Source organism: Thalassophryne amazonica, chromosome 4 (assembly GCF_902500255.1).
Source record: "Thalassophryne amazonica chromosome 4, fThaAma1.1, whole genome shotgun sequence".
NCBI classification, from domain to species: Eukaryota; Metazoa; Chordata; class Actinopteri; order Batrachoidiformes; family Batrachoididae; genus Thalassophryne; species Thalassophryne amazonica.
The window spans coordinates 30,446,292-30,474,021 of NC_047106.1; the positions used below are offsets into that span (position 1 = coordinate 30,446,292).

The window sequence follows — 27,730 nt, forward strand, 5'->3', positions numbered from 1 at the left end:
CACCCTCATGAAGTGTGTTTCTGATTGTTTGGTCAGAGACATTCACACCAGTGTCCTGCTGGAGGTCATTCTGTAGGACTCTGGCAGTGCTCATCCTGTTCCTCCTTGCACAAAGGACCAGATACCAGTACTGCATGATGGATTAAAGACGTTCTATGGTCGTGTCCAGCTCTTCTACAGTAAATGTAGAATCTCCTCCATGCTCTTTACTGTGTTGGGAGACACAGCAAACCCTCTGGCAACAGCACGTATTGATGAGCCATCCTGGCCTACCTGTGCAACCTCTCGGGTCCAGGTACCACACCCCAGTACCAGTAGTGACACTGACCCTAACCAAATGCAAAAGGTCAGAAAAGATGAGGAAAAAAAATGTCAGTGACCTCCGCCTGTGGAAACCATTCCTGTTTTGGATGTCGTCTCAGTTCCTCTAGTCCACCTGGTGTTAATTTAATTTACACCAAAGCAGCTGAAACTGATTAACAACCCCCTCTGCTACTTATCTAGATCAAGAGCCGTAGGTTGTAATTCCCCAGATTAAAATACACTTAAAACATGTTTATATGTAAAATCTAAAATGTATAAGAACTTCACTATCTGAAATAAGTATGTTTGTCAATGTCAGACATGGTCGCTTGTACGTTTGGACGCCACCCAGGGTGATATTTTTAGATCAGAGCACTTGTCACTAACTCAGATTAGTGTGAGACGTCACACAGCTGCTCACTTCTCATGTGCCTGTGCGTCACACTTAATAATAATAATATAGAGAAGCCACCCGTTAATCCAAGTGTGAGTTATTGTCTTAGACCAATCACACGATGAGCAAAACTTGTGCAACCTTGATGTCACGTGGGGGGAACAAACATAAAATATGCAAGTCGTCTGCCAATTATAAAGTTATAAAAAACGCCTTTAATTTCAACATGAATTCAACTGACAACCAAATAATGGATCACAGCAGGTTTAATATAAATATCACTTTCTGCATCAGGTGATACTGTAGGTACAAGACCAACTCACAGAATATCTGCTGGAGTTCAGTTACAATCAACAAGAAATGTAAAGGAGTAATCTGCTCAGGAGTACTCAGATTTTGCAAACATTAGTGCAAACCTTTTAATAAATCAATACAAATAAAATACAAAAACTCTGCTGAATACCGAGCTGACACATGCAACTCTTACACCACCTGCTGGTATTTTTACAACATAACACATTCTTGGAGTATTTACAAGGAACCAACACACACAGCTGTAGTACATGTTGTGCACTTCAATATGAAACAGTTTTAAATGTGACACCATGTTTGTCAAAACACAGTGGAAACTGAAAGACTATACCATCCCCTGAGGCTGCACCTTTCCTGCGATCTTGTTGGAACAGTCCAGCAGAGCATCGTGGATGCCTTTGGCACACGAGATCTGAGATTTAATCATGCCGAGGTACTGAGCGTAAGACATGGACTCAGTCTGCACCGTGTCTGGTTTGGTGGCTGTTGGGACCAGATTGGGTGAATGTTTGGCACTGTCGATGCTCTGAGAGAGACACTCGTGGGCCAGCCGCTGTGCACAAACAACACAAAAATACACATAGGAACAAGCAATACAGAAAAAGTAACCACATCACATATGATGGATACATTCGTTGTGGAGTTGAACAAAGTTCCTCAGTGATCTGAATTATTGTGCCTATTAGAAGAACTTTGGCAATCGAATATTAACACGGTGGACAAGCAGTTCCACCTTCGGTCTGGTGTGACGACCCCGAGTGAAACAAGGGAAGAGAAGCTGAAGGGACAATTATAATACTGGAGTGACTTCCATCACTGTTAAAGTTCACATAAAAGTCGTGTGATTGTCTCCTAAAATAGCTGTTCCTCTGCTTCCCAACCTGGGGGTCCAAGCCCCATTTATCGGATCTGAGGTTTTTAAAATTACATATGTACATCTTAAATAAAGTCACTTAATGGACAATAATAATAAAAACGTTTTCGCTGAAGCAAAGAAAACAGAAGCTTTTTATATATATATATATATATATATATATATATATATATATATATAAATAAAGCAGTTTAAAATTTAAAGAGTCATTTTTGAGGGAATTGAGGCTTTTTAAAGCATCTTTTCTAAGGACACAGGCAGATAGTGTGAGCGGGACTTGAACCCAGGTCTACATATTGGGAGACTTGATGCTTATCCGAGCTACCTGCTCTTCAAGGCGCCATGGTTATTCCATCCGACTTTCTTCCAAACTTTAATGCACTTGAGAAAGAGAAATGTTCTAAACACTGCAGGAGGGACAACAGGACTGGTGATTTTTAACTTTTTCATGGACTGCCAGCCAATATTATCGGCCGATATAAGCCCTTTTCAAAGTACTCACTACCGGCCGAAATTTTGCCGATACAATGCCGATAATTTCTCATAAACAGAACAGTTACTGAAATAATGTTTGTGTTGGCAATGTAAAATGTCCTTGCACCGTTTGTCCAGTAGATGGAGCTCTGACTCCATTCAACCGAGAGCTGCTTAAATGTGTTCATCAGCGGCCCCCGTAGTTCGCAGTCACACTGCACTGATCGGCTGACAAAAGCATACAAGTAAGTTTATAAGGATGATGTTTGGAATAACTTTGTGATTACATCCTCCCCACATTTCTCCCGTTTCAGTTCAACGGTTTGATTAACTCAGTTTATGTAGTAATGTGTCAAATGTGCTTCATTGCATCGGTCATGCTTTCTATTAAGCCCACGTTGTGTAGACCTTATTTCTAGCATGAAAATCTTTCATTTACTGCTAAGAGGTTGAAACATTCAGATTCACTGGTCGTCCGGAAGGGTTCTGTGAATTACTGCCGTTCGCCATTAACCCTCTCGTATATGATGGCTGGGACCAAGCTTTACTAAATTGTAAATAACTTTTTAATGATGAGATAGAAACTTACTTTTTTTTGCTGAAAAGTTAACTCCGTGGAGTTTCCTAAATCCAATCATAGGGCAGATTTACCTCACGTGATATGGTAAAGATCGTTTTCAGGAGCGATATATTACTAGTTGGCCCGTTTGAATAGCCCCTAACTACTCCAATTGCATTTCTTGAACTTGAAAATTCTTCTGTTATAAAGTTAATCAATATGAGGACAAAGCTTCAGGTTTTAGCTCATACCTTTTTTGTTAAGGGTCCAAAAAAGAACATTTTATTCATAAAAAACAAAACAAAAAAACAATTGGCTAATCTATCGGCAGATCAGCCGATTTATCGATTATCGACATTTTTTTTTCATCCAAATATCGTTATTGGCATCGGCCTAAAAAAAATCCATATCAGTCAGGCTCTAATATATATATATATATTTCAACTTAGTGATGACAATCTGCTCCTTTTTCCAACTTGATGCTACTCCAACTAAAAACAAACAACCAGAAAACAGTCTGAGATATCTGGATTTATTTTTGTTTTTAATCCCTCAAATGATGTGTTGAGAGTTGCCAGTTTGTTTGTGCATAAACTTTACCAAACACAGCTCCAGCTGGTCACACAGGGCGTAAAACTCCTCCAGACTTTTGTCAAAACGCTGCACAGTGGTATCGCTGCTTTTACTGAATCAAACAAAAGGAACAAACAGTTTTTCTTTGAGCTAACGAAAAGCAGAAACAAAAGCCAGCAAATACACTTACATGCCGTTGTCTATTCCTGAGTTATGGGCAAAATTCAGGGACGCAATCTTCATTACATTCTGCACAGATAAACATTATTCAGCTGTTGAACAGTATGTTTCCTCACATGTACTGTATCTCAACTATAGTTAATCCAAGCAGTGGGATTCAAGTTAAAATTCTGTGTGCGTGTTCATGTCAAACTTTTATTTCGCTGCTAATAGCAGCGAGCTAAGTAGCTACTAGTTAGCGAAGAATCGAATCCTGACGGCGGTTTATTACCTGCAGACTCTCCTTCAGCTGCGGAATCAGCATTTTAAACTTGTGCACTGGATCAAAGTCCTGCTGCTGACTTAGCTGTTGTTGTATCGAGGCAGTTTGCTGTAATCCAGGTTGCGGCATCGAACCGACAACCTGCTGTTGCGGAGGCGGCTGCGGCTGCTGCTGAGCGGCCATGTTTATGTTTATGGCCGTACGGCGCGCTACTGAGGACAAAAATCACAGTTGTTCATGTGCACAACTGCCACCTTGAGGCAGCATATGGTATCACCAAAAACCAAAGCCAAAAGTAAGACGTTAAATACGACAAAGGAAGCTAAATTAATATTGTTCGTCTGTATCCAACAAAGCAGTGAAATTCATGAAGTTAAACTCTGAGATATGCTAAAGACAAAAAAAGAACAACAGCAAAATATTATGAACAAGGCGTTGTAGAGGTTGTTTAAATGAAACTGTAAAACTAGTGCAGGATTTAGTGCCATCTAGCGGTGAGGTTGCAGATTACAACCAATAGACGTCCTTGCAGGGCCTTCGATTCATCGTATTTTTTATTCAGGTTGCGCTATGAAATGCGGAGTGTGCATGTCCCTTTTGGGTCACCATCTCCTTCATTTAAAGGAGCTTTGAATTTCTTTTAACAATATGGTTAAAGATGCGAGGGCTCCCTATTTTTCTAAATTAACTCATGCAATGAAAATTGAACCAGTTCTTGCCTATAGGCAAGAACTGGACTTGGACTTGATGGACTTCAGTAAAAATATCATAAAAATATCTGATAAATTGTGGGCTCCAGGCTGTTCACAAACAAACAAACAAACAATCAAACAAACAAACAGGGGTGATAACATAACCTCCTCCAACTTCATTGACGGAAGTAATAAAATAGGCAACATCTTTTCCTGGGGGAATTCCGTTTTAAATTTAATTTTCAGTGCAACAGTAAACAATATGATCAGGTTGTTCAAGGTCAACCATTATTAAAACAGGCTGCGTTGAGTTCGTAACACTCAAACAAACAAACACTGTGAAACGGCAAAGTTTTGAACTGGACCAACAGATCAGTATCAGGACAGACAGACAGCCAGACCGACACACACACACACACACACACACACACACACACACACACACACACACACACACACACACACACACACACACACACACACACACACACACACACACACACACACACACACACACACACACACACACACACACACACACACACACACACACACACACACACACACAAACGTATCAGATAGTTCCATTTAAAAAAAGACATTAGTAAACCTTTTTCTTGACAAAAACAAATCAGGCTGCAGGAAACTGTGGCTGCTCACTTTATTCAACAATAACACATGCAAGATTTCTGCACAGTAACAAAGTGCACAACTATCAGATGAAACTACATTTTATATTATAGCAAGTAATTTCTGTAACCACAGCAAAGAAGATTGGCTTGTTATGGAAGATTTTCAGACTCATTACTAATTTGCTTTGCAAATAACTGAATATTATAACAGAAAATTATTAAATAATGGAAAATTACACTGGTCAACACGATTTTTCTAGCAGAATTTTTCAATGGATGTTGTGTAATTTTGGGGTGCTGAACCTGAATCTGGTGTTATTTTTTGGCAATCACATCATGTTTTTGAGATATGAAAACATATTTTTTTTATCAAGCATTGAAGCAAAGCTGCAGTCTCGTACACTTCTTCGGTGCCATAAACTTTATTACGGCTCTTGTTAACATTTTGTGAACCTGGTTTTAAAACTATGCTCTTGAAGCTGCTTTTGTACATGAACAGTGGCATCAAACTCATGAGTGAATGAGCAACTTTTGCGTAATGCATCAATACGGAATATGCAGATAAAAAAAAAAAACGTGACGTGATGGAGGAAATCTGAGCTCAGATTTGGATTCAGGACTCCAAAATTAGCCTAATTCAGTTATCAAAGTCCATACAAAATTTTTTTTGGACCAGTGTAATCACTAGTAGGAGCATTTTTTTAATGGGATTGGAACACACTACAGGAACAGTTTTCCTTCATGGACAAAAAGCGCACGTTTGGAGGCAGCAACACCGGGTTAGAGAACAGAATCACATTTTATAATGACTGTGTCATGACAGAAATCCAGTTTTTGAAATATTAGCTGAAATGTAAACAGGCAGAACTAAGACTGCATTAATTCAAGGCTGACCGTCTGAGATCTCCACAGGAGTCGGATTCAACAGACCTGCATGGTTTTTTTAATAGTTACCAGCAAAAGACGCTGTGGAAATGGTGACGCAACTGTTGGGTGACAAAAACTTTCAGCAATCGATTAATTTTTCTTTAAAATACTACTTGGTGATGGACTCGTGCTTGATCAGTAGGCAAAATTATTGTCATCTCCAGTCTTTTCCTGCTTGTGTGATAACTCTGTCACAATGATGATTATGTGGGAGATCTCGGCTAATCGCCGCCCGATGTTGACTGTGGATACAACGGCTCCTTCGCCACTTCAAAATCTGATAAACGTTAAGTGTATCCAGACCCTCTTTTGAGAGGGTGGAGTTAGAAAGTATTTTGTACCGCTAACAGACGATCACTCAGTGGGTGGCGACTTGGTTCGTTGTTAGTTTGAGTGCATTTTTTGTAACTCAACCATTATTCGTCATTTCCTAAAGCTATTTAAAAAACAAACAAACAAAACAATCATGACAGTGGAGTGCCACCAGACATTCTGCATCCACCCCAATCGATCCCTTCTTTCTCCTGAAACCTTCTATCTGTGAGGGGGAGGAGCTTCATCGCTGGAGTTCACGTGCTTTCCGGCGGCACCTGCGCTGTTGACTGCTCTGTTGCTTTTTTTGTGGGGTCCAGGCTGGTCCCTTCGTACAACAACTTATTCTTGATGGCATACTGGGTTTGCTTTTTCTCCACAAGTAGTTGAAATGTCTTGAAGTGACAATAAACCCTACAAGAACAGAGAATGTGTCACCTGATGGTGTCCATAATGAATACATGCCCACTGCAACTGGGTGAATATTTAAGGGCCCTGTCCCACTGGCGTTTAGGAAGATTTGCGTATGGATTGCGCACAAAATTGGCCCATATTCGCCAAACATCCGCAATATCCGTGTAACATGCCTGTATGAGTCGGCCGTCATCCGAGCACCCCCGTGATCATCCGCAGAGGCACGCGTGTCCGCAGCCAGGATTTTTGAGCTGTTCAAAAATCTGGATGCGGATAATATCCGCCTTACATACTCTATATATACTCAATTCATACGCAATACATACTCACTCTATGCGCTGTATATCTGCCGTTAACCGCTGATATCCGCAACTGACGGGGATTTGCGGCTTGGCAGCGGACCGGGACAGTGTGTAAAACAGATATATATCGTGCCTATCATGTCCACATCACAAACTAAAATATGTTGTAGTGAATGCATACAAATTGGCCACGAATAAAGAGCTGTTATTACATCTGCTTTGCGGACAATCTGTGAATGCATAACAAACACGTCACGTAAACCCAAAGTGTGGCAGAAAGCGACATACCTGCCAGTCAGTGCCGGTCCGGCTGTGTAGATCCACAAAGACGTAGCTGCTGCAATCCAGGACTTTTATTTAACACCAACAAAAGGAAGAGTTGCTGTTTAGCCACAACTCACTCAAAAAAACAAAACAAAAAAAAAAAACACTGTCTCACACCCCGAGCGGCTTCCCCCCTCCCGCTCCCCAAACTCATGAACAGTTAACCCTCGCATGACAACATGAACATCAACTCTGTGATCAACTTGTCCAAGTCCAGCAATTGCTCCAGAGGCTGTATTGTTGGTGTGAATAGTGATGCCGACGGCCTGAGTGAGCTTATTTTATGACCGCAATGCAGATGCGGTGCACGCGCAACACGTGCGTGATGCATTCATAATACACCCGTAATACTGCTGTCATAATCGCAATGCGTTGGATCCGTTTCCTCACTACATATGTTATATAACCGTGATTGTTCATCATATATTCGCTATATATTATTAATATATCTGTAATTCATACTGGGACATTTGTCATTTTTGGCCTTTTTTGTTGCGGACAACAACGAACGCCCGCGATATGTATACTCAATTCATGCGCAATTAATCCTCTCCCCAGTGGGACAGGGCCCTAAAGGATTTTTTTCTTGATTCTTCATGAAGTGTTTGTATGACGGAGGCCAGCAGAAGGCAAGGGCCCGGGTTTTAGCTGACTGGACTGAGCATCCTCCTGTCATGCCGGAGATAGTGCGTTCGCGTCCCGAGGGGAGCGAGTGGGAGGAGTTACAATATAAACACAATGCAGATGAGAGAGAGTACTAGCTGCTATATCTGCAACATAAATGTGAGAGAAGTCAGAGTGTGAAACCTACCAGGAACTCAGTGTGGTGACCAGAAAGCCGGCGTATCCTACGTCAAAAGATCTCCTCACCCGACCTGCAGACGAGTGGACAAATGACTCAAAAGTCAAATCTTGACTGAAGCGGAGAAAATCCAAAATATGTTGGCGCATGTTAAAAAGATTTCGATTTGATGTTTGTACAGGATAACAGACAAATTTCAATTTTCATCAACAAAAATCTGACAGATATGATGCGTAAGCAGCAGAAAGACCCATTTATTTTTTACTAGCACTTAAAAATTTTGATTACCACATTTTTTGGAGTATAAAGTGCAGCTGTCAAAAACTGCCTCTTGGGGGGGGCATTGATAAGGTGAATCAGAGTTTAAGTCGTACCTTTTATTCTGTATTATTAGCTGTTTAAATTGGGATAAAAATGTGGCACACACTCCAGAATACAGTAGTTTTAGGATTAGCTTATTTATTCAGTGCATAAAATGTCATAAAGTAGTTAAAACAAGATTTAATCAACAATGGTTTAAAAAAGAAAAAGGGAAAATCTCATTTAAAAAGGTGCAATAAATGATTTTTAAAGTAGGCGTCACACTTGCACCGTGTTTCAGGATGTAAACACAGCTTCCTTCCTTCTCCACATGGAGCCCCCCCCCAAAAAAAAAAAAAAAAAAAAAAGCATTTGGAGCCTTTGAACAGGTCTAACAGCTCTCTCAGTGGGTCACATGTACAGTGAGGAAAATAAGTATTTGAACACCCTGTGAGTTTGCAAGTTCTCATGGAGGGGTCTGAAATTTTCATCTTAGGTGCATGTCCACTGTGAGAGACATGATCTAAAAAAATATGTTGAAATCACAATGTATGATTTTTAAAAATAATTTATTTGTATGTTACTGCTGCAAATAAGTATTTGAACACCTGTGAAAATCAATGTTAATATTTGGTACAGTAGCCTTTGTTTGCAGTTACAGAGGTCAAACGTTTCCTGTAGTTTTTCCACCAGGTTTGCACACACTGCAGCAGGGATTTTGGTCCACTCCTCCATACAGATCTTCTCCAAATCTTTCAGGTTTGGAGTTTCAGCTCCCTCCAAAGATTTTATATTGAGTTCAGGTCTGGAGACTGGCCAGGCCACTCCAGGACCTTGAAATGCTTCTTACGGAGCCGCTCCTTAGTTGCCCTGGCTGTGTGTTTCGGGTCATTGTCATGCTGGAAGACCCAGCCATGACCCATCTTCAATGCTCTTACTGAGGGAAGGAGGTTGTTTGCCAGAATCTCACAATACATGACCCCATCCATCCTCCCTTCAATACGGTGCAGTCGTCCTGTCCCCTCTGCAGAAGAGCACCCCCAGAGTATGATGTTTCCACCCCCATGCTTCACAGTTGGGATGGTTTTCTTGGGGTTGTTCTCATCCTCTAAACATGGTAAGTGGAGTTGATTCCAAAAAGCTCTATTTTGGTCTCCTGTGACCACATGACCTTCTCTGGATCATCCAGATGGTCACTGATGAACGTCAAATGGGCCTGGACATGTGCTGGCTTGAGCAGGGGGACCTTGCTGCCCTGCAGGATTTTAAATCATGACAGCATCATGTGTTACAAATGTAATCTTTGTGACTGTGGTCCCAGCTCTCTTCAGGTCATAGACCAGGTCCTCCTGTGTAGTTCTGAGCTTTCTCAGAATCATCCTTATCCCACAAAGTGAGATCTTGCATGGAATCCCAGACCGAGGGAGACTGACAGTTATCTTGTGTTTCTTCCACTTTCTAATAAATAATCACAACAGTTGTTGTCTTCTACCAAGCTGCTTGCCTGTTGTCCTGTAGTCCATCCCGGCCTTATGCAGGTCTACAGTTTTGTCCCTGGTGTCCTTAGACAGCTCTTTGGTCTTGGCTATGGTTGACAGGTTGGAGTGTGATTGACTGAGTGTGTGAACAGGTGTCTTTTATACAGGTAACAAGTTCAAACAGCTGCAATTAATACAGGTAAAGAGTGCAGAATAAGAGGGCTTCTTAAAGAAAAAATTAACAGGTCTGTGTGAGCCAGAATTCTTGATGGTTGGTAGGTGTTCAAATACTTATTTGCAGCAATAACATACAAATAAATTATTAAAAAAAAATCATACATTGTGATTTCCGGATTTTTTTAATTTAGATTATGTCTCTCACAGTGGACATGCACCTAAGATGAAAATTTCAGACCCCTCCATGATTTCTAAGTGGGAGAACTTGCAAAATCACAGGGTGTTCAAATACTTATTTTCCTCACTGTATGTGGCATGTAGTCTGTCCATTTTCTTTGTCATTTTTAGCTTCTAAATGTCATTTGCTGATGCATTTCTGGAAAGCTGCTGTCGTCTGCAATCTTGGGAAAACAAAAAAATTAAATCCATCAGCCATATGCTGAGTGTTTTTTCAATTTATTTTCATTTATATAGCGCCAAATCATAACACAGTTGCCTCAAGGCACTTCACACAAGTAAGGTCTAACCTTACCAACCCCCAGAGCAACAGTGGTAAGGAAACACTCCCTCTGAGGAAGAAACCTCAAGCAGACCAGACTCAAAGGGGTGACCCTCTGCTTGGGCCATGCTACGGACATAAATTACAGAACAATTCACAAAACGAATATACAGGAGATGCTGTTGGTGCACAGGACAGGAGGGTCTCCAGCACAAATACAACTCCCATCTCTGGATGGAGCTGCACCTTAAACAGAGAAAAAAAAAAAAAAACAGAATCAGGCATCAGAAAGACAAGAAATACTGTATAATTTGCCAGGATTAAACAACAAGAAAACAGAAGAAATACTAAGGCGATCACTGACCACTAGCCCTAAGTTTCACTAAAAGACCCAGAATTTAGGTAAAGTTGAGGCAGCAGCATGCTCCGTTTCCTAATAAAATTAATTAAAAGAGTAAAAAGTGTAAAACAAAACCATACCAGTATGCTAACCATACAAAAGGGAAAATAAGTGCGTCTTAATTCTGGACTTGAAAGTCTCCACAGAATCTGACTGTTTAATTGATGCAGGGAGATCATTCCACAGAACAGGGGTTTATAAGGAAATACCCGCCACAGAGTGGTGGGTGTTTTCTCCTTATAAATGGAGAAAAGAAAAGGAACAGAAAAAGCTCAGAGCACAGAGGAAGTGCTGGTTCATTCTCTACACAGGACATGATTAAGCCATTACATCAAAAATAAGTTTTATGGCTGCTGGGGAAGTGACCTGTAAAGGACTGGCATTCCACCCTGGTGGAGTCATAGACTCTCAATGTCTTTATGTTATGGAATTCAGGGAGAAGATCCAGCCCGATGGGGCTCAGGGACATTAACCATGACACCCACCCACAACTTTATTCAAAGCATGTAAAACTCACTGGTGAATAAAAAGTGCAGCAGTCCAAAAACAACCGAGCCTCCAGCTCCATGCAGAACGGCATTTCTGACACAGGGAAATTTACGGATATCCAGAGCCTCCGGCAGCCGGAACGCCTGAAGAAGGATGCACAGGGATGAACACACACACACAAACACACACACAAAGTCAGCTGGATAACTCACGGTGATGGTCTGCTTCAATGCAGTAAAGTTATTTGGACTCATTATTCTACAGCCATAATGTTAATGTTCAAAATATTCACAGCAGCCGTTAGCCTACAGAACGTGAAGAAAGTGGAGCTCCACTTTAGACCCAAAACATCTGAGCTCCATTAACTTTAACAATTTTTCTGTGTGGTGTACGAATGTGAATTATTCCAGTATGAGACCACAACCATATATGAATTCTGTTACTGTGAAAGACAAAAGGAAGTGTGCAAAGCTGTGGTCCTGAAGCATAACTACCATCCACATTTCTAAAGTCTTCATGCATTTCAGAAAAATTAAAACATCACCTCAACTCATTTATAATAAACGAATTTGCAAGGTTGCTCGGTATTGGATACGTCAGGTTGACAGCCTTGTTCTAACACCTGAAGGGGCACTGCCCATCCAGAAATGGCAGTCAATTTTCAGAGTGTGACAAATTCTGAGTTTGACTCCATTCACATCTTGTATAAAACACAAATATTAAATATTGATTTATTTAGAAATTCCACATAAGGTGTACAATAAAATACAATATGTTAAAACATGCAGACATTATTACATAATGGAATTTAAAGGATAACACAAAAAGGTCAAAAGACTTATTCCCATTGTGGTTCTTTACATAAAACAAATACAAAATATGCACAAAAATGGATACAATCTAGATATATAATAAACAGTAAAAGAAAAAAAAATATTACAAAAAGAAAAAAACAACAAAAAAAAAACACTGACTAGAACAAAGAAAGCAGTTAAGACAAATTTGTATGTGTGTTAATGACTGGAGTTTCGCACCAAAACATTCCGATCATGAATTAAACACAATCGCGGACCTATGAAAAGTGTGTTTCCCAACTTAAAAGTCTCATTATGTCAATGTATTTTTTTTAATATCTAAAGTGTGGATTGAGCTCGGAAACAATACGGCTTCACGTCGCTAGATGTCGCCACTCTGAGTCAAACCCACAGATGTGGTCAACCCTCCCAAACCACCCTGAATGTCAAACCTTGGATAACCTTAAACATCGAAATGTAAATAGTAATTGCACAATGTCTGAAGACTCAAGAAAACATCGTCCTGCGATCTGTGTGGAATAACGTAATTCGTATGTTTAAGTGAAACAAGGACAAATTATTTGACCGTCTGAAAAGGAGCAAAATAGTTTCTACTTAAAAAAATGATTAAAACATACCTTGCTCTTGCTGTCATCCTCTTCTCTGGACATTTTACAGCCGCGTTTATCTATTGATTCTTTATTTGAATCACTTTTCAAACCGCAGCTGACATCACGCATGCGCAGTACGTTCAAACCGAGTCCGTCTGCTATAAAAAGCCGACAGAAAATTGTATCCAGACTTCGTTCCCAGAGACTAAACTTTCTGGAATTATTTTCATTTTGGGGGGTCATCAGAATCAAATTTGCCAACAAAAATTATTCTTAAGAACACAATTAATTATTAAGTCACCGTGCATGACCTAACTGGTTCCCGCCTCTTCAGTGCACGCGGAAAAGGGGGCAGGTACATTTTTTCCCCAAAACTTTATTTCAATAAATACATGAACACACACTAAACAAACAAAAGACAAGGCCAAATTCACAGTACTTTATAAATGGAGATAGAAGAGAAACATAAAATAAATTGTACAACAAAAATTATTTAACATTAATTCTCTTTAAAAAGTTCCTTATCCGTGTAAATTGGGACTCCTTTTCAATACTCTATGAATATGGAATTTACCAAACAATATTAAAAAGTTGATACTGTATTCAATGTTTTTCTCTTGCTGAAAAAATATGTAATAACAGATTTACAATCAATTATAACAGGTTGTCTGATTTTACACAAAATATTTTTTGTTCTAATTTCGTTCAAAATTAAAGAGTGAATGCAACAATAGCACGTGTATAAAAGTTTCAGATTCATCATTACAGAAGTTAGATATATTTTCAATATGTAAAAATTTTGAAAGATACATATTTGTGTAAAAACATGACGTGAAGGAGACAGGCCCAGCAGGCACACAGCAACAAAATCACTTCACATCCGGGTAAATGTCTGCCTGGAAGTGGCCTTACACGGGCAGTTGGAATATTTATTTATTTATTTTTGCTGTTCTGCTTTAATTTTGTGTAACAGTGAATAAACACTCACCACTTGGGTTCAAAACTATTTATGAAGAGCATTTTCTGCAGGGAAAATAAAAGCACAATCATAAAGAAGGAGGCGGGAAACCAGCCTGTCTAGTAGAGGTGGACGATACCGGGAATTTTGGTATTGATCCGATACCAAGTAAATACAGGCACAGTATCGCCGATATCAATACAGATACTTTTCATATTTAAGCTTCATAGATCCAAAGGATCCAAAAGACCTAGGATAGAATTTCGCCAAACATTGTAAGTGACAACAAAATACTTTATCACAATCAACATTTTTGTTTAAAAAAATATCACTCAACACAACTTAAAACAAAATCTCCTGAGGTTGAGGGCTGACTCGAGGAGAGCGCTGAGTGGGCAGGCCAGGCTGAGCCTACCTGCATGGCTGTTGGCTGGCACCACTGAGCCACGTGACAGTGCAACAACAAAAGACCGGGGGGGGGGGGGGGGTGTGTGCGCTGCTCCGTGTTGTGTGACACAGCGCAGCACTGCTCTTACAGAGAGTAGATTTTGATGAATCTGCATGCACAGCAGTCAGTGCGTGCGGGAGAGAAAAAAGCTTGAGTATCCATCTTTTTACACGAGGATCATTCAATATCAATACCAGCGTTGGTATCGATATTAGGATCGATCCGCCGACCTCTACTGTCTCACACTGGTACCACAGTCTCTTATACAAAAACCTTTGCCTTAGCTGGAGGAGTGGAACCAACTTACAGCCTGTCTGGTGTTTGTGTAAACCACTGAGAAGCGCTCAGTGCAAAGCACTCTCCAGCCAATGAAGTGGAGGAACTAGCTGCTGGTTGTCTGCCTCATTATCCGCATGAGCGGCGGAGGCAGTTACAGCTAACAGGCTAACCTCAGTTCAGGTGTTTAAAATACATTTTTGAAAACTGAGCATTAGTTCTTACAACAGTTTATTTTGGTGTGGGCATTAAGAATTATGGTCCACTTATTTTCCACTAAAATTGCTGATGGCATTAGCGTACAACATTAAATAAGACAAAAATTTCACTCAACACAAGTATTGCAGCACAGATGTCTTAGATTATCCATCAGGAGAAGTAACCACATGAGCCATATTATTACAGATACCGGTATTTGCCATCAAATACTAACTATAACGCAATGCTAAAATACCCTCAGCCATATGAGCATAAAAATAGTAAATGGAATGTGACCTTTTAACCCCTTAATATAGGTCAAGGTTAGCCATCTTTGAACTTGTCCAAAGTCTGTCAAGAATGCCCCCTGTGAATCTGAATTCCCTGGCAGTAATAGGACAGGACTTGTGCTGAGCACAGACAAACAGACAGATAGAAGAATGGACGGACGCAGTCTTCGCAATACCCAATGGCCACATCTTGGCCTCGGTAAAAACGACACAGCTCACAACAGCTAGCAGCCTCTGTGCAAGTGACGTTCTGAGTCTGAACTATTGGCGCAGGAAGGTGTCACTCAAACTGGTTACACCTTTAATGTGTAAATGTTATGAATGAAAAATCAGAGAAAAAACTCATTCCTGTACAGTTCTTATGGAGAGAAAAACTGTCTATGGGGCGTCTGTGTTGGGCCATCACAGAACAGAAACGTGAATTGTGGTCAGACAAATCACTATTCCAAATCATTTTTGGCAGAAATGGATGGTGTGTGTTCTGGACCAAAGATGAAAAGCACCATCCATATAGCAAAAGCCAGGGTCTGTCATAGTATGGAGGTTGTCAGTGACTTTGGCAAAAACAATTTACATTTCTGTGATGGCAGCATCAATGCAGAAAAGTACCTTGAAATTTCAGAATAAAATTTGCTACCTTTAAGAGGACATCTTTCCACAAACATCCATGTGTTTTTCAACAATACAAAACCACATTCTGCACACATTACAAAGGAATGGCCGTGGAAGAGGAGGGTACGGATACTGGACTGGCCTGCCTGCAGTCTTGACCTGATCCCAACAGAGTATGCGTGGAGAACATTGAAATGGAAAAATGCAACAAATACAATTCTGTACTGTTGCACATTTTAAGACATGTTTGCAGGAAGAATGGAGAAAAAAAAACACCCAAAATGCTTCATCACTGGGTATCATCAATGCCAAAACATCTTTCAAGTGTTTTGAGAAGGCATGGCAACATTACAAAGTAGTAAATGCTTTAGGGTCCCAACCACACAAAATGGGCAATATCTTTGGTTGACATTGTCTGTAAATGAGAGGAAAAAACAACACTTTATTTCTCAGCTTGTGTAAGTTGTCTCAGAGAGATGTTCATTTTAATTCACATCACAAACACACAATGCAGTTCCACTGGACAACACAATCACAGCTATTTATTTACTGAGCTAATTACAAAATAACAAATGTGTCAAACACTAGCATATGCTAAAACAGTCCATAAGCAAAAAGATCAAACACGCTCCATCTGAAAATGATGAATCAGGATCTGGATCATTGTCAACATTTTTTATTTTTGGGCTTTCTTGCTTTTGAAGTATTCTCGATAAACAGAAGCACTTTATCGTCTCTATAGTCCAGGTAATGAACACATCAATCAAAACAGAAATTATCTGAAGATCTCGTGATAAGGTTAAACAAAGTATTTATTCAGAGAATGAGATATAAATTAAGAAGGCTGTGGTGTTCTGAAGCCCGACGTATTGACAACAATGGGGATTAACAGACTAAATTCCAGACTGAAACCATCCAGATGTGGGAAAAGAAGGATCTCCAATGTGTCTGTGATCTTTCAGGTCACAGGACTTCCCATCAGCCTCTCCTGACGCAGGGAGAAGAGTCTGTTCAGCCAAAGCTCCTCTGCCTTCTCCTTGTCCATGAACAACTGTGGAGCAATGTAAAGGACAGGTTAGGAACGAGACAAAGGACAGGAACCACAGGAAACCCATAGCAGGATTCTCTGCCTGAAGCTGACAAGAAGCGACACATTGATATATTTTTGCCAGAAGAAGCATCTGTCAGTTCCTATAAAAACAGATGATGAGTGTCTGTGACACGCTATCCTGTCAGTGTGACATGTTTCTCTGAATGGAAAGTGTGTCTAAACATTTGACTGGGACTGTATAACCAAACCTCTCAAAGCGATCGGTTTTTCAGTTATGGTTCAACGTGTTGTCTTAACAGAGAGAATGGTGATTAGGTGTTTCTTCACCAACAAGAACAGATAATTTAATCAAGTTAAACTAGTTGTTCACACACTACAGTACACAGTGAGGGTTTCCTTAGCAGACGTCTGAGTTGTACTGGTGTGCGGCCTCAGTTTTATGAAAGGGAATTTTGTTTCAATAGTTTTGCATCCAAAAACAAACAACTCAGGTTCACCACAGTAGGTCTAGTATGGATCCATATCTTGATCTGGAACAAGTTTTATGCTGGAAGCACTTTCTGGCACAACTCCAACATAACGTGCATGTTTTTTTTTTGTTATTTTTGTTTTTAAATGATGGCTGGAGGAAACAGACACGCACAATGTGAGAACGCAAACGATTCACAGAAAGGTGCTGGGCATTAGTGGACTTGAACGTAGAAGTGCTAATCACTGTGCCACTGTGTGTTTTTGCAACAAGTAATTCAGAAATTCCGATCCAGTCTGTAACAATCAAACGCAGTGCAATATGATCCGAATTAATCATTTCTGAAAACATAACAAACTGGATTTATGCCGCGTTTACAAGTATAAAGTTGGAAAGGTGGTGGCGTGGCAAGCTCAGAAAACACTGCCAAAGAAACGTACCACATTGTCCTTTGGGCAGCACCTTGCATGGATGCGCCTACCATTTGCATGTGTGTGAAACAATTTGAATAATTTAATTTGTAAGTCAGTTTGGATAAAACGGATTAAATGTGCATGTAGTGCTACGAGCATCATCTGATGTTCGAAACACTTCTGCTGTGAAAAGTCACCTCTAACAGCACCGACAAGAGTCGACAAAAGGTTAATGACTTTCCAAAAATATTTCACAATGCGAGGTGGAGAAACAACACCAGGGAATATGGCAGATTAGTGTGACTGTAAATCTCAACATGGCAAATAAGGAAGACCGAGCTGTTTCAGCAGTGCACAGCTTCAATAAACAGGAGCTGTGGAACACTAAAAACCTCGCTGGTTTTTCTTCTTTACTTACAAATTCACCTGAAGAAAATAATGATCTGACTTTGAGCATACAAGTGCATGCAGCAGTGCATTAGCCTGGCAATGGAAAAGGTGGACACGTGACTGGTATTCATCACAATACATCACTGGCAGCGATATATTGATTGTAAGATGGCTATGAAACTGCTGCTGCAAGTGTCTGATGGATGAAGGCATCTGTTTATTACAGAGTAACATAATGACTATTGAGCCTAAGAAGCAAGGCGGTGAAATTGGAAGATCATTTCTGTCGTGGTGGCGTGTACGTGTGTGTGCCGGCCATGTGTACATACTGTACATCTATGTGATGATATGGTTCTATTACTATGCAGATTGTAGGGTGACGGCAGTAATGCCAATCTTTCACTCCTAACCTATGCTGCTTACAGCTGCAGTGCATGTTATCTACGTGTTACATTCAGCATCAGTGAGTTCTCGTCTGTCGGGCCTGCGCTGGTGTCACCCTGCTAATGAGGCTGTGTGTGGGGGGTGACAGTATCGGGCTGGGCTAATGGGACTCATCTGTTCTAATTGGAAGTGGAGCTGGATTTGGGGCCCGCCTGGGGCATATTGCCACCATACATCAGCCTGTCTGAGGGGTGTGTGCGCGTATGAATGAATGTGTATGAGTGTGTGTGTGGTGGTGGTGGTGGGGTGATCTGCATACATCAGGGCATAACTTAGTTTCCCCGAATGGAGATAGATGACTGGAAAGACCTAGGAAGCGTTATTGGAGTTTAAAGTTTTCCTTCTCGTTTTTCATCATTGGTTTACGGGCAGAGGAGGAGGCGATGTTCGTAAGCCTATAATCTACTATATTGCAGCGTCTTCCAATACTATGCAATGCACAGTGTCAGTATGACGCATTGTGCTAGCATGGCTTACAGGGGTTAATAACACAAATTTTGGTTAATATAACCCTGTTATTATAAATTAACAACAACATAGGACCAAGAGACCCTGGAGTCCTTTAGACAAAGACTAATTTTGACAAAAGAGGGGGAAGTAAGTAACACAATGTGCACAATTTCTCCAATCACAGCCACATAAGCCTATAACTTCTTCTGGGTTGTCTGGGTGTCTTGGTGGCTTTCCTCACTCTTCTCCTTCTTGCACAGTCACTCAGTTTTTGAGAACTGTCTACTCCATGCAGATTTACCATAAAGTGCCATACTGTTTGTATTTCTTTGTAATTAATGTAAATAAAGTCCGAGACATATTTAGTGGCAGCTTTACCATCAGAGAGCCTCGTCCACAACTACCATAAAAGACTCCAAGCTGTTGTTGATGTTAAAGGGGCAATACACAGTATTAAGAACAGGGGTATGTAAACTTTGGATCAGGGTAATTTGGGTAGCTCTCTTGTCATTTTGATTTAAAAAGAGGAAACACAGTTGTTTGACAATAAATGGCTTCACCCAACCACTAACCATGAGTGAAAAAAAGTCTTTGTTGTTGTCATTCATATTCTCTTAAAAATGGCCAAAAAAAGTAAGAATTCTACCAGGATATGTAAAAGTTTGAGCACAACTGTAAGACGCACTTATTTTCCCTTTCGTATGGCTAGCATACTGGCACAGTATAGTTCTGCGCATTTTACTCTTTTAATTCATTTTATTAGGAAACGGAGCACGTCGTGCCCTCAACTTTACCTAAATTCTGGGTCTTTTAGTGAAGCTTAGGGCTAGTGGCCGGTGATCACCTTAGTATTTCCTGTTTTTATTGTTGTTTAATGTTGACAAATTATACAGTATTTCTTGTCTTTCTGATGCCTGATTCTGTATGTTTTCTCTGTTTAAGGTGCAGCTCCATCCAGAGATGGGTGTGGTATTTGTGCTGGAGACCCTCCTGTCCTGTGCACCAACTGCATTTCCTGTATATTTGTTTTGTGAATTGTTCTGTAATTTATGTCTGTAGCATGGCGCAAGCAGAGGGTCACCTCTTTGAGTCTGGTCTGCTTGAGGTTTCTTCCTCAGAGGGAGTTTTTCATTACCACTGTTGCTCTGGGGGTTAGTAAGGTTAGACCTTACTTGTGTGAAGCGCCTTGAAGCAACTCTGTTGTGATTTGGTGCTATATAAATGAAAATAAATTGAAAAATTGAAAAGAAAAAAAAAATCTGCATTTTCACACCATGTCTCAACTACATTATTTGCTCCCAGGATATTTGCTTTTACTTCTCTAGCAGCAGTTGTTTGCATTCGGGTAATCCAGGTAGTTAAGCTGAATAGTCTTCCTTCATATCTGCATCAACTTTAAATTTGACTTTGGCTTGTCTCAACTTTGATCAAATGATTTTACACTGGAGGTGTTAATCACCACTTCTGGAAGCTTGCTCCAGAGATAGGCAACAAAATGAATTCTCTGTGAAGCTCAATCTTCAGATTTGATGACTGATCCGGAATGGTGGCTCCTGGTGTGTCACCTGCTCCCTCATGGGGAGGAAGTGTGTCATCATGTCTTCATCATATACACTGTGGATGATTATGCAGACCTTGATCATGTCCCCTGGTGAGTCTTGTGTTCTACAGCATTAGCAGTCCTAATCGTCAGAGCTGGTCTTCATAGGTTTCAGTCCCTCATGCCAGGTCAGTCCTATGGGACTCAGGGTCTTGATAAGATTTGCTTCTTTGTATTCTATTTTTAACTAGATCACAAGGGTTACAGAGGTCACAGAGCACTCACGTATGAACTCATCCAAGATCCATGAGTGTAAACAGTTTTTACCTTAAGGTTAAAGGAGATGCAGACAATGCATCTCAATGTGGAACCTCCTAAGGACCTTATCCTTCCATTCATTAAGGTATTTGTGATTACAATGTGGCTCATAGGCCAGCTGCAAACTATTTTACTCACATGGCACATGGGCTGACAGTGGCAAGTTAAGACATTCCGCAACACTCAGAATGACTTTTTGCATACTGCAGTGGGTGCACCAAATGTTAACCCAAGTCTCACAGCAGTCACTACACTTGACACAACTTTGGGTTACTCTGGCAGGACATTGTATGTTGTCCAAACCTATTTGCCTGGTAATTCCACTAGCGCACTTCATGTGTACAGGCACCTTTCTCAAGAGCAAACCTCTCAGTTCTGAGTTTGCCCATTGAATAGCAATGTGCCAGGCACTGGAAAAGTTGTGTCTAGTAAATGCTGTTGTACTTTTCACATACTGCCTTCCTTGTTTCTTTTCTCTTCTTCTTTAGTAGAGAAGCTTGAATCTTCGACTGGACTGGGTTGCTTGATGCGAGGACGTTTCGCTTCAAATCGCAGAAGCTTCCTCAGCTAAAATTCTTGCTCTGGTAGTCTGACTTCTGTCTTGACTTTTGTAGAGAAGAATAAATCGAAGCCACAAAAGCTGGAGTTTTAAACCTAACCAGACCCCTCCTAAGGAGAGGCAGACTACTGTGGGCTAGTGACTAAACAATAGCTCTAATAAGCACCTATTGTGCTCTAGTTAGCACCCTCCTAATGACAGGGCAGCTGTCCCTAATGATGGAATAGACGCCTCTCCTGATGGCTCCCTTGACGACTCTCCTGATGACGTGAATGACTCATTACCATGAACAAAAGACTGAAACTGCTTTGACCTGAGTACCCCATTGTAAACAGGGGACAAAGCGTGTCTCAGACCCCCTCCCCGGTTAAGGCTGGGTTTCAACTGTTTCACAAAGAATGCCTCCTTGACCCCTCTCTGTACTTCTTCTGTAACTACTGTTTTAAAAAATGTGACCTAAACACTACTTGCTACTAGTAACAATCTTGAAATTAATTAAGTCTTTCAAGCTTTTAACCAATCACAGTAATCAAAAGTAAGAAGGTGTTAAAAAATAAAATGACACAAAGGAGGTTCACCTTTGTTATCCTTTAAATGATCAGAATAGAGAGTGTTACCGCCTCTGTAGTAAAGATGGTAAACATGGCATCATTTTGATGGGAAAAGAAAGGTTTAAACAGCGGATTTTCCAGGTGTGAACTTACACTGGGATGGGCGATTGTGCCAGTGTCATTGTAGACTATGGATATTGGGAGACTGATGTCGTGATGCTCTGATTTCTCGGACTCTTGCTTCACCTCAGCTGGTGCAGCCTGTGGACAAAGAAATGCACATAACAGTGATCAGCCAGTTCCACAAATACCTGGACACAGACAAAGATTTTGTTAGTTTAGTAGATGTCTACCATGACACATTGGAATCGAAAGCAAATAATTAATATCAAATTAAAAGTACAGACATCCAGCTTTAATATAAAGTTGTTTATAGCCAAATCATATTGATGGAGCAGGAAAAATGAATGCACTTTTTGCAACTTGAAATAACAGGCTCCCTTTAAAATTTTCTCAACAGACCAATTCCAAACATATTAGAAATACAGAGTAACACATGAGCAGATACAACGGAGATGCAACAAATAAACTGTAAATATGAAACACAACAATGTGCTCACCAGAGATTAAATAAATAATGTGCAAAGCATTGTCTGTTTTGTTTACAAAGAGAAAACTATCCCAAAATAATCCAGTATACCTCGCTTGAAAACACTGGGAAAAAAATTTGACATTTTACCAGCAGATGGCAGTAAAAGTTTAGCCCATGAACTGCATTTCTGTACATCATTGGAACCTTAATTTTAATGTTACATTGTGTATCTGTTACAAATCAAACAATAAATAAATGAATAAAAAAAGACTTGAAACATAAATTTTGCCAGACAAGCTCACCTTATCAGATGACTATTTAAACCACAGAGTATATAAGAGTATATACATATAGAAAAATAATAAAAATAGAATAATGAGATTTTGTGAATCTCTGAAGCTCGATCTTCTTGTGTGCTTTCCTCCTTGATCTTGCCATCACTTGGGATTTGCCACATGGACCGCGACTGCCCTTTTCTGCTCCTTGTCAACCACCACTATGTCTTCCTGGCTGGACAGCACCTGTTTGTCTATGTGGAACTAGATGTCCCACAGCACCTTAGCGAGTCCGCTAAACAGAGATAAGGAGGGAAACCAAACCAAAATGTGCTGTGCCCTCTCAGTCAAGTCTGGGAGCATGTGCTGGTGCATCGTAATTTTTACCACACCACAGAACCACTCCTGGTCCTGGATGGCAGCCACTCAAAGGTACAACCAATCCATTTAACTCCTCAAACCTAAGCATCTACAGTTGTGCTCAAAATAATAGCAGTGTGTTTAAAAAACTGAGTAAAGCTCAAAATCCTTAAAATAGGTTTTATTTCCATGCAGACAAATGCATTGGCAACAATGCACATTCTATTCCAAATAAAACATGAAAAAAAAATGTATCATATTTATTACTTGACAGAAACTGAAGAAAAGGGAATATTAGGCTGTTCAAAACAAAGAAAAAAAATAGCAGCATCTCCATTTTTCTTCACAAACTCAAACATTTACTATATAAACTGAAAAATACCTGAAGATTTAGCTTTCCTGTGAATCACTGAACTAATATTTACTTGTATAACCACTGTTTCTGAAAACTGCTTCACATCTGTGTTGCATGGAGTCGACCAACTTCTGGTACCTCTGAACAGGTATTCCAGCCGACGACTGGACGACATTCCACAATTCCTTTCCATTTCTTGGTTTTGCCTCAGAAACAGCATTTTTGATGTCACCCCACAAGATTTCTATTGGACTGGGCTGGGCACTCTATAACTTTATCTTGTTGGTCTGGAACCAAGATGCTTGCTGGTGTGTTTGGGTCGCTGTCTTGTTGAAACACCCATTTCAAGGGATTTCTTCTTAGCATAAGGCAACATAACCTCTGCAAGTATCCAGATGTATTCAGACTGATCCATGATCCCTGGTATGTGATAAATAGGCCAGACACCACAGTATGAGAAACATCCCCATATCATGATGCTTGCTCCACCATGCTTCATTGTCTACATCATGTACTGTGGCTTGAATTCAGTTTTTCGGGGTCATCTGACAAATTGTCTGCGGCCCCTAGACCCAAAAAGAACAATCTTGCTTTCATCAGTCCTCAAAATGTTGCGCCATTTCTATTTAGGCCAGTCAATGTGTTGTTTGGCAAATTGTAAATTCTTCAGTACTTGTCATTTTTTCAACAGTGGGACTTTGTGGAGGCTTCTTGCCCATAGGTTAGCTTTACATAGATATCTTCTAATTATTACAGTACTCACATGTACAGTTGTGCTCAAATGTTTACATAATTGTGGGGTACTCCAGGGCTCAGGCCTTGGGCCTTTGTTGTTTCTTATATATACTAATGCCATTTGTTTGGTTTCTAAGTTTGTGAGTTGCATTTTATTTGCTGATGACACGACTGCGTTTTGTAGTGGGGATCATTTGGGACAGGTTCTGGACATGATGGAGAGGGAACTATAGAAATTCAAAGAATGGTTTGATTCAAATAATTATTGCTTCATTTTGATAAAACAATCTCCACCCTGTGGGCTCACCACCCGCAGGGGGAACTGCTGGTGTCGGGTGCGCTGTCCTTTGGGTGGCAGTGAAAGTCGAGGGCCTCGACGGACCAGACCCGGGCAGCAGGGGCTAGCTCTGGGGTGTGGAATGTCACCTCGATGTGGGGGAAGGAGCCGGAGCTTGTGCGGGAGGTGGAGCGATACCAGTTAGATCTGGTGGGCCTCGCCTCCACGCACAGCCTCGGCTCCGGAACCACTCTCCTTGATAGGGGCAAAAGCCATTGCCATTTTATATAAAGCACAAGACTTCCTCTCCCAACACTCATTAGTTACCTTACATCATTAATTACTTGTTCCATACATGACGTATTGTATTGAAGTTTGGGGAACCACCTTCAAATCTAATACAAATCCAATATTTTTACTACAAAAGAAAGGTATAAGAATTATTAATAATAAACCATATCGTGAGCCAACAAATCCATTGTTTCTCTGTATACACATTTTAAAATTTTGGGACATGATTGATTACAAATTATTGATTGAATACAAATTATGTTTAAGTAAAAAATGAACTTTAACCACATGTCCAGGACCAGTTTAAAAAGAGGGACTCCAGTCATAATTTGCGAGGAACATTATTATTTCAGAAATCAAAGATTCGAACTACTGTAAAAAGTCATTGTGTTTCTGTTAAAGGTGTTAATATTTGGAATAAGTGCACTGATAACATAAAATCACTCTGTAACTTGGTTGGCTTTAAAAGGCTCCACAGAAATAATTTAATTACTTGTTATAACATGATGAATTAGATTTATCGATTTTGTTTTGTTTTTAGTGCACTGCTGTTTGCATGTTTGTGTTTTGAAATTTTAGTTCAGTGATTAATTTATATTTTGTATTAATTATCACAGGTGTATGTACATGTTTATATACATACAACCCCAATTCCAATGAAGTTGCGACGTTGTGTAAAATGTAATTAAAAACAGAATACAATGATTTGCAAATCCTCTTCAACCTATATTGAACTGAATACACCACAAAGACAAGATATTTAATGTTCAAACTGATAAACTTTATTGTTTTTATGCAAATATGTGCTCATTTTGACATGGATGCCTGCAGCATGTTTCAAAAAAGCTGGGACAGTGGTATGTTTACCACTGTGTTACACAGGGATGGGTATCGATAAGATTTTATCGAAATCAATACCATTATCGATTCTGCTTATTGATCCGATTCCTTATCGATACCTCTTGTGAATTTTTTGTGTACTAAAAGTTGGCTTTACAGGTTTTCTATGTCAGCGGGTCAAAGAGCTTTTTTCTTTTCATGCACCTGCTCTGTGGAACGGTTTTCCTGCGACTGTGAGGCAGTCGAAGTCCGTGGACATTTTTAAGTCAAGACTTAAAGCCTATTTTATTCTCTTTCTTATGAATAGTTTTTATTTTTTTATCTGTTTTATTCTTTTACTTCTGTTTTTAATTATGTATTCAAGTTTTTTTATTTTTATTTATTCATTTTAATTTTTTTATGTTGAACTGTTCTATGTGAGGCACCTTGAGACAGCTTTTGTTGTGATTTGGCACTTTATAAGCCGATTAAATTGAAATTTAATTGAAATTGAACAACATTTTATTGAGACTTAAAGTAAATAAATATGAAATTGGTCACTGGATCCTTAAACTTTGGACATAATAAACTCTATATGGTGGATCCTTGATCTCTGGACATAAATAGAAATAAACAAAATCTGTAGTTTTTGTCAAAAGCATTTCCTTTCAGACATTACTGGCATGAATGTCTTTCCATACATCTGAGCTGAGCTCTTCCAGCTGGCTGTGCTGCACGTCAGGATGTAATTCATAAAGAATGTAGCACGTCTCATTTTGTGAGGAAAAAAAAAAAAAGTTTTAGTCGATTGTAGTTTCTTGTCTGTATTACAACGTTTGTAAGAGGTGTCATTTTATTTAAAGGGGCAATTCATTTTGAAGTTATTAATTCTGACCGGACTCTGTCTCGGCAGAGAGCCGCGCAGAGTTTTGAGCGGTGCCAACGGAACGGAGGATGACTCTCGTTTCTTTATTGCAACAAGACATGAGTCTCAGTTCGTGACTTTAATCCACACAAAAGTGACTCACGATATTTTAATGGCTTTGAGAAGGGTTAAGGAGCGGACTTGGCATTTCTGAAGAGCAGCGAATCAAAGAACCAACAAGCTAGTGGATCGAAGCATTGCTTCATTGGATCACGCTTCAAAGTGGTGTCGCGCTGCAGAAATGGTTGGTTACAGACCCGCTGCAGAGTCTGTAATCAACGTAGAGAAATGATCATTTTCCCAACAAACACCCTCAAAAACAATGGCTGCTCTGAAGGACCGATAAGGGAATTGTTAAGCAAAAAGGCTACTGATATCGGTGGATCTAATTATTTCTTAACAATACTCGAAAAGAACCGGTTCTTGATACCCAACCCTAGTGTTACATCACCTTTCCTTCTAACAACACTCAATAAGCATTTGGGAACTGAGGACACGAATTGTTGAAGCTTTGTAGGTGGAATTCTTTCCCATTCTTGCTTGATGTATGATGTTCAACAGTCCGGGGTCTCCGTTGTCGTATTTTGCGCTTCATAATCCGCCACACATTTTCAATGGGAGACAGGTCTGGGCTGCAGGCAGGCCAGTCTATTACCCGAACGCTTTTACTACAAAGCCACGTTGTTGTAACACGTGCAGAATGTGACTTGGCATTGTCTTGCTGAAATAAACAGGGACGTCCCTGAAAAAGACGTTGCTTGGATGGCAGCATGTGTTGCTCCAAAACCTGGATGTACCTTTCAGCAATGATGGTGCCATCACAGATGTATAAGTTGCCCATCAACTTTCCCAGTCTTTTGTTGACCCGTCCCAACTTTTTAGAAACATGTTGCAGGCATCAATTTCAAAATGAGCAAATATTTGCACAAAAACAATAGTTTATCAGTTTGAACATGAAATATCTTGTCTTTGTGGTGTATTCAACTGAATATAGGTTGAAGAGGATTTGCTAATCATTGTGTTACATTGTGTTTATTTACATTTTACCCA

At 40.1% G+C, this 27,730-nt stretch overlaps 3 protein-coding genes across 4 annotated transcripts in view; all 3 read right to left on the reverse strand.

The window, feature by feature from the left end:
* Positions 1-1,101: 1,101 nt before the first annotated feature.
* On the reverse strand, positions 1,102-4,153 carry med29 (mediator complex subunit 29). The gene is made up of 4 exons (XM_034169328.1): positions 3,941-4,153; positions 3,680-3,738; positions 3,517-3,601; positions 1,102-1,562 (listed from the first exon to the last, which is right to left on the reverse strand). The coding sequence occupies exons 1-4, from the start codon at positions 4,112-4,114 to the stop codon at positions 1,335-1,337; spliced, it is 546 nt and encodes a 181-aa protein (XP_034025219.1). The 5' UTR covers positions 4,115-4,153; the 3' UTR covers positions 1,102-1,334.
* A 1,185-nt stretch (positions 4,154-5,338) lies between these two features.
* On the reverse strand, positions 5,339-13,228 carry LOC117509591 (cytochrome c oxidase assembly protein COX20, mitochondrial). The gene is made up of 4 exons (XM_034169329.1): positions 13,112-13,228; positions 11,708-11,822; positions 8,346-8,409; positions 5,339-6,908 (listed from the first exon to the last, which is right to left on the reverse strand). The coding sequence occupies exons 1-4, from the start codon at positions 13,211-13,213 to the stop codon at positions 6,752-6,754; spliced, it is 438 nt and encodes a 145-aa protein (XP_034025220.1). The 5' UTR covers positions 13,214-13,228; the 3' UTR covers positions 5,339-6,751.
* Positions 13,229-16,393: 3,165 nt separating this feature from the next.
* The window catches only part of rsrc1 (arginine/serine-rich coiled-coil 1), a 324,374-nt gene continuing 313,037 nt past the window's right edge, over positions 16,394-27,730 (reverse strand). Inside the window, exons 9-10 of one of the 2 annotated variants that reach the window (XM_034169327.1) lie at positions 22,205-22,312; positions 16,394-16,917 (exon numbers count right to left, since the gene is read on the reverse strand). In XM_034169327.1, the coding sequence (XP_034025218.1) occupies positions 16,825-16,917; positions 22,205-22,312 (201 nt within the window). In that variant the 3' untranslated portion in view covers positions 16,394-16,824. The remainder of the gene's footprint in view (positions 16,918-22,204; positions 22,313-27,730) is intronic. The other variant, XM_034169326.1, reaches the window with a different exon arrangement.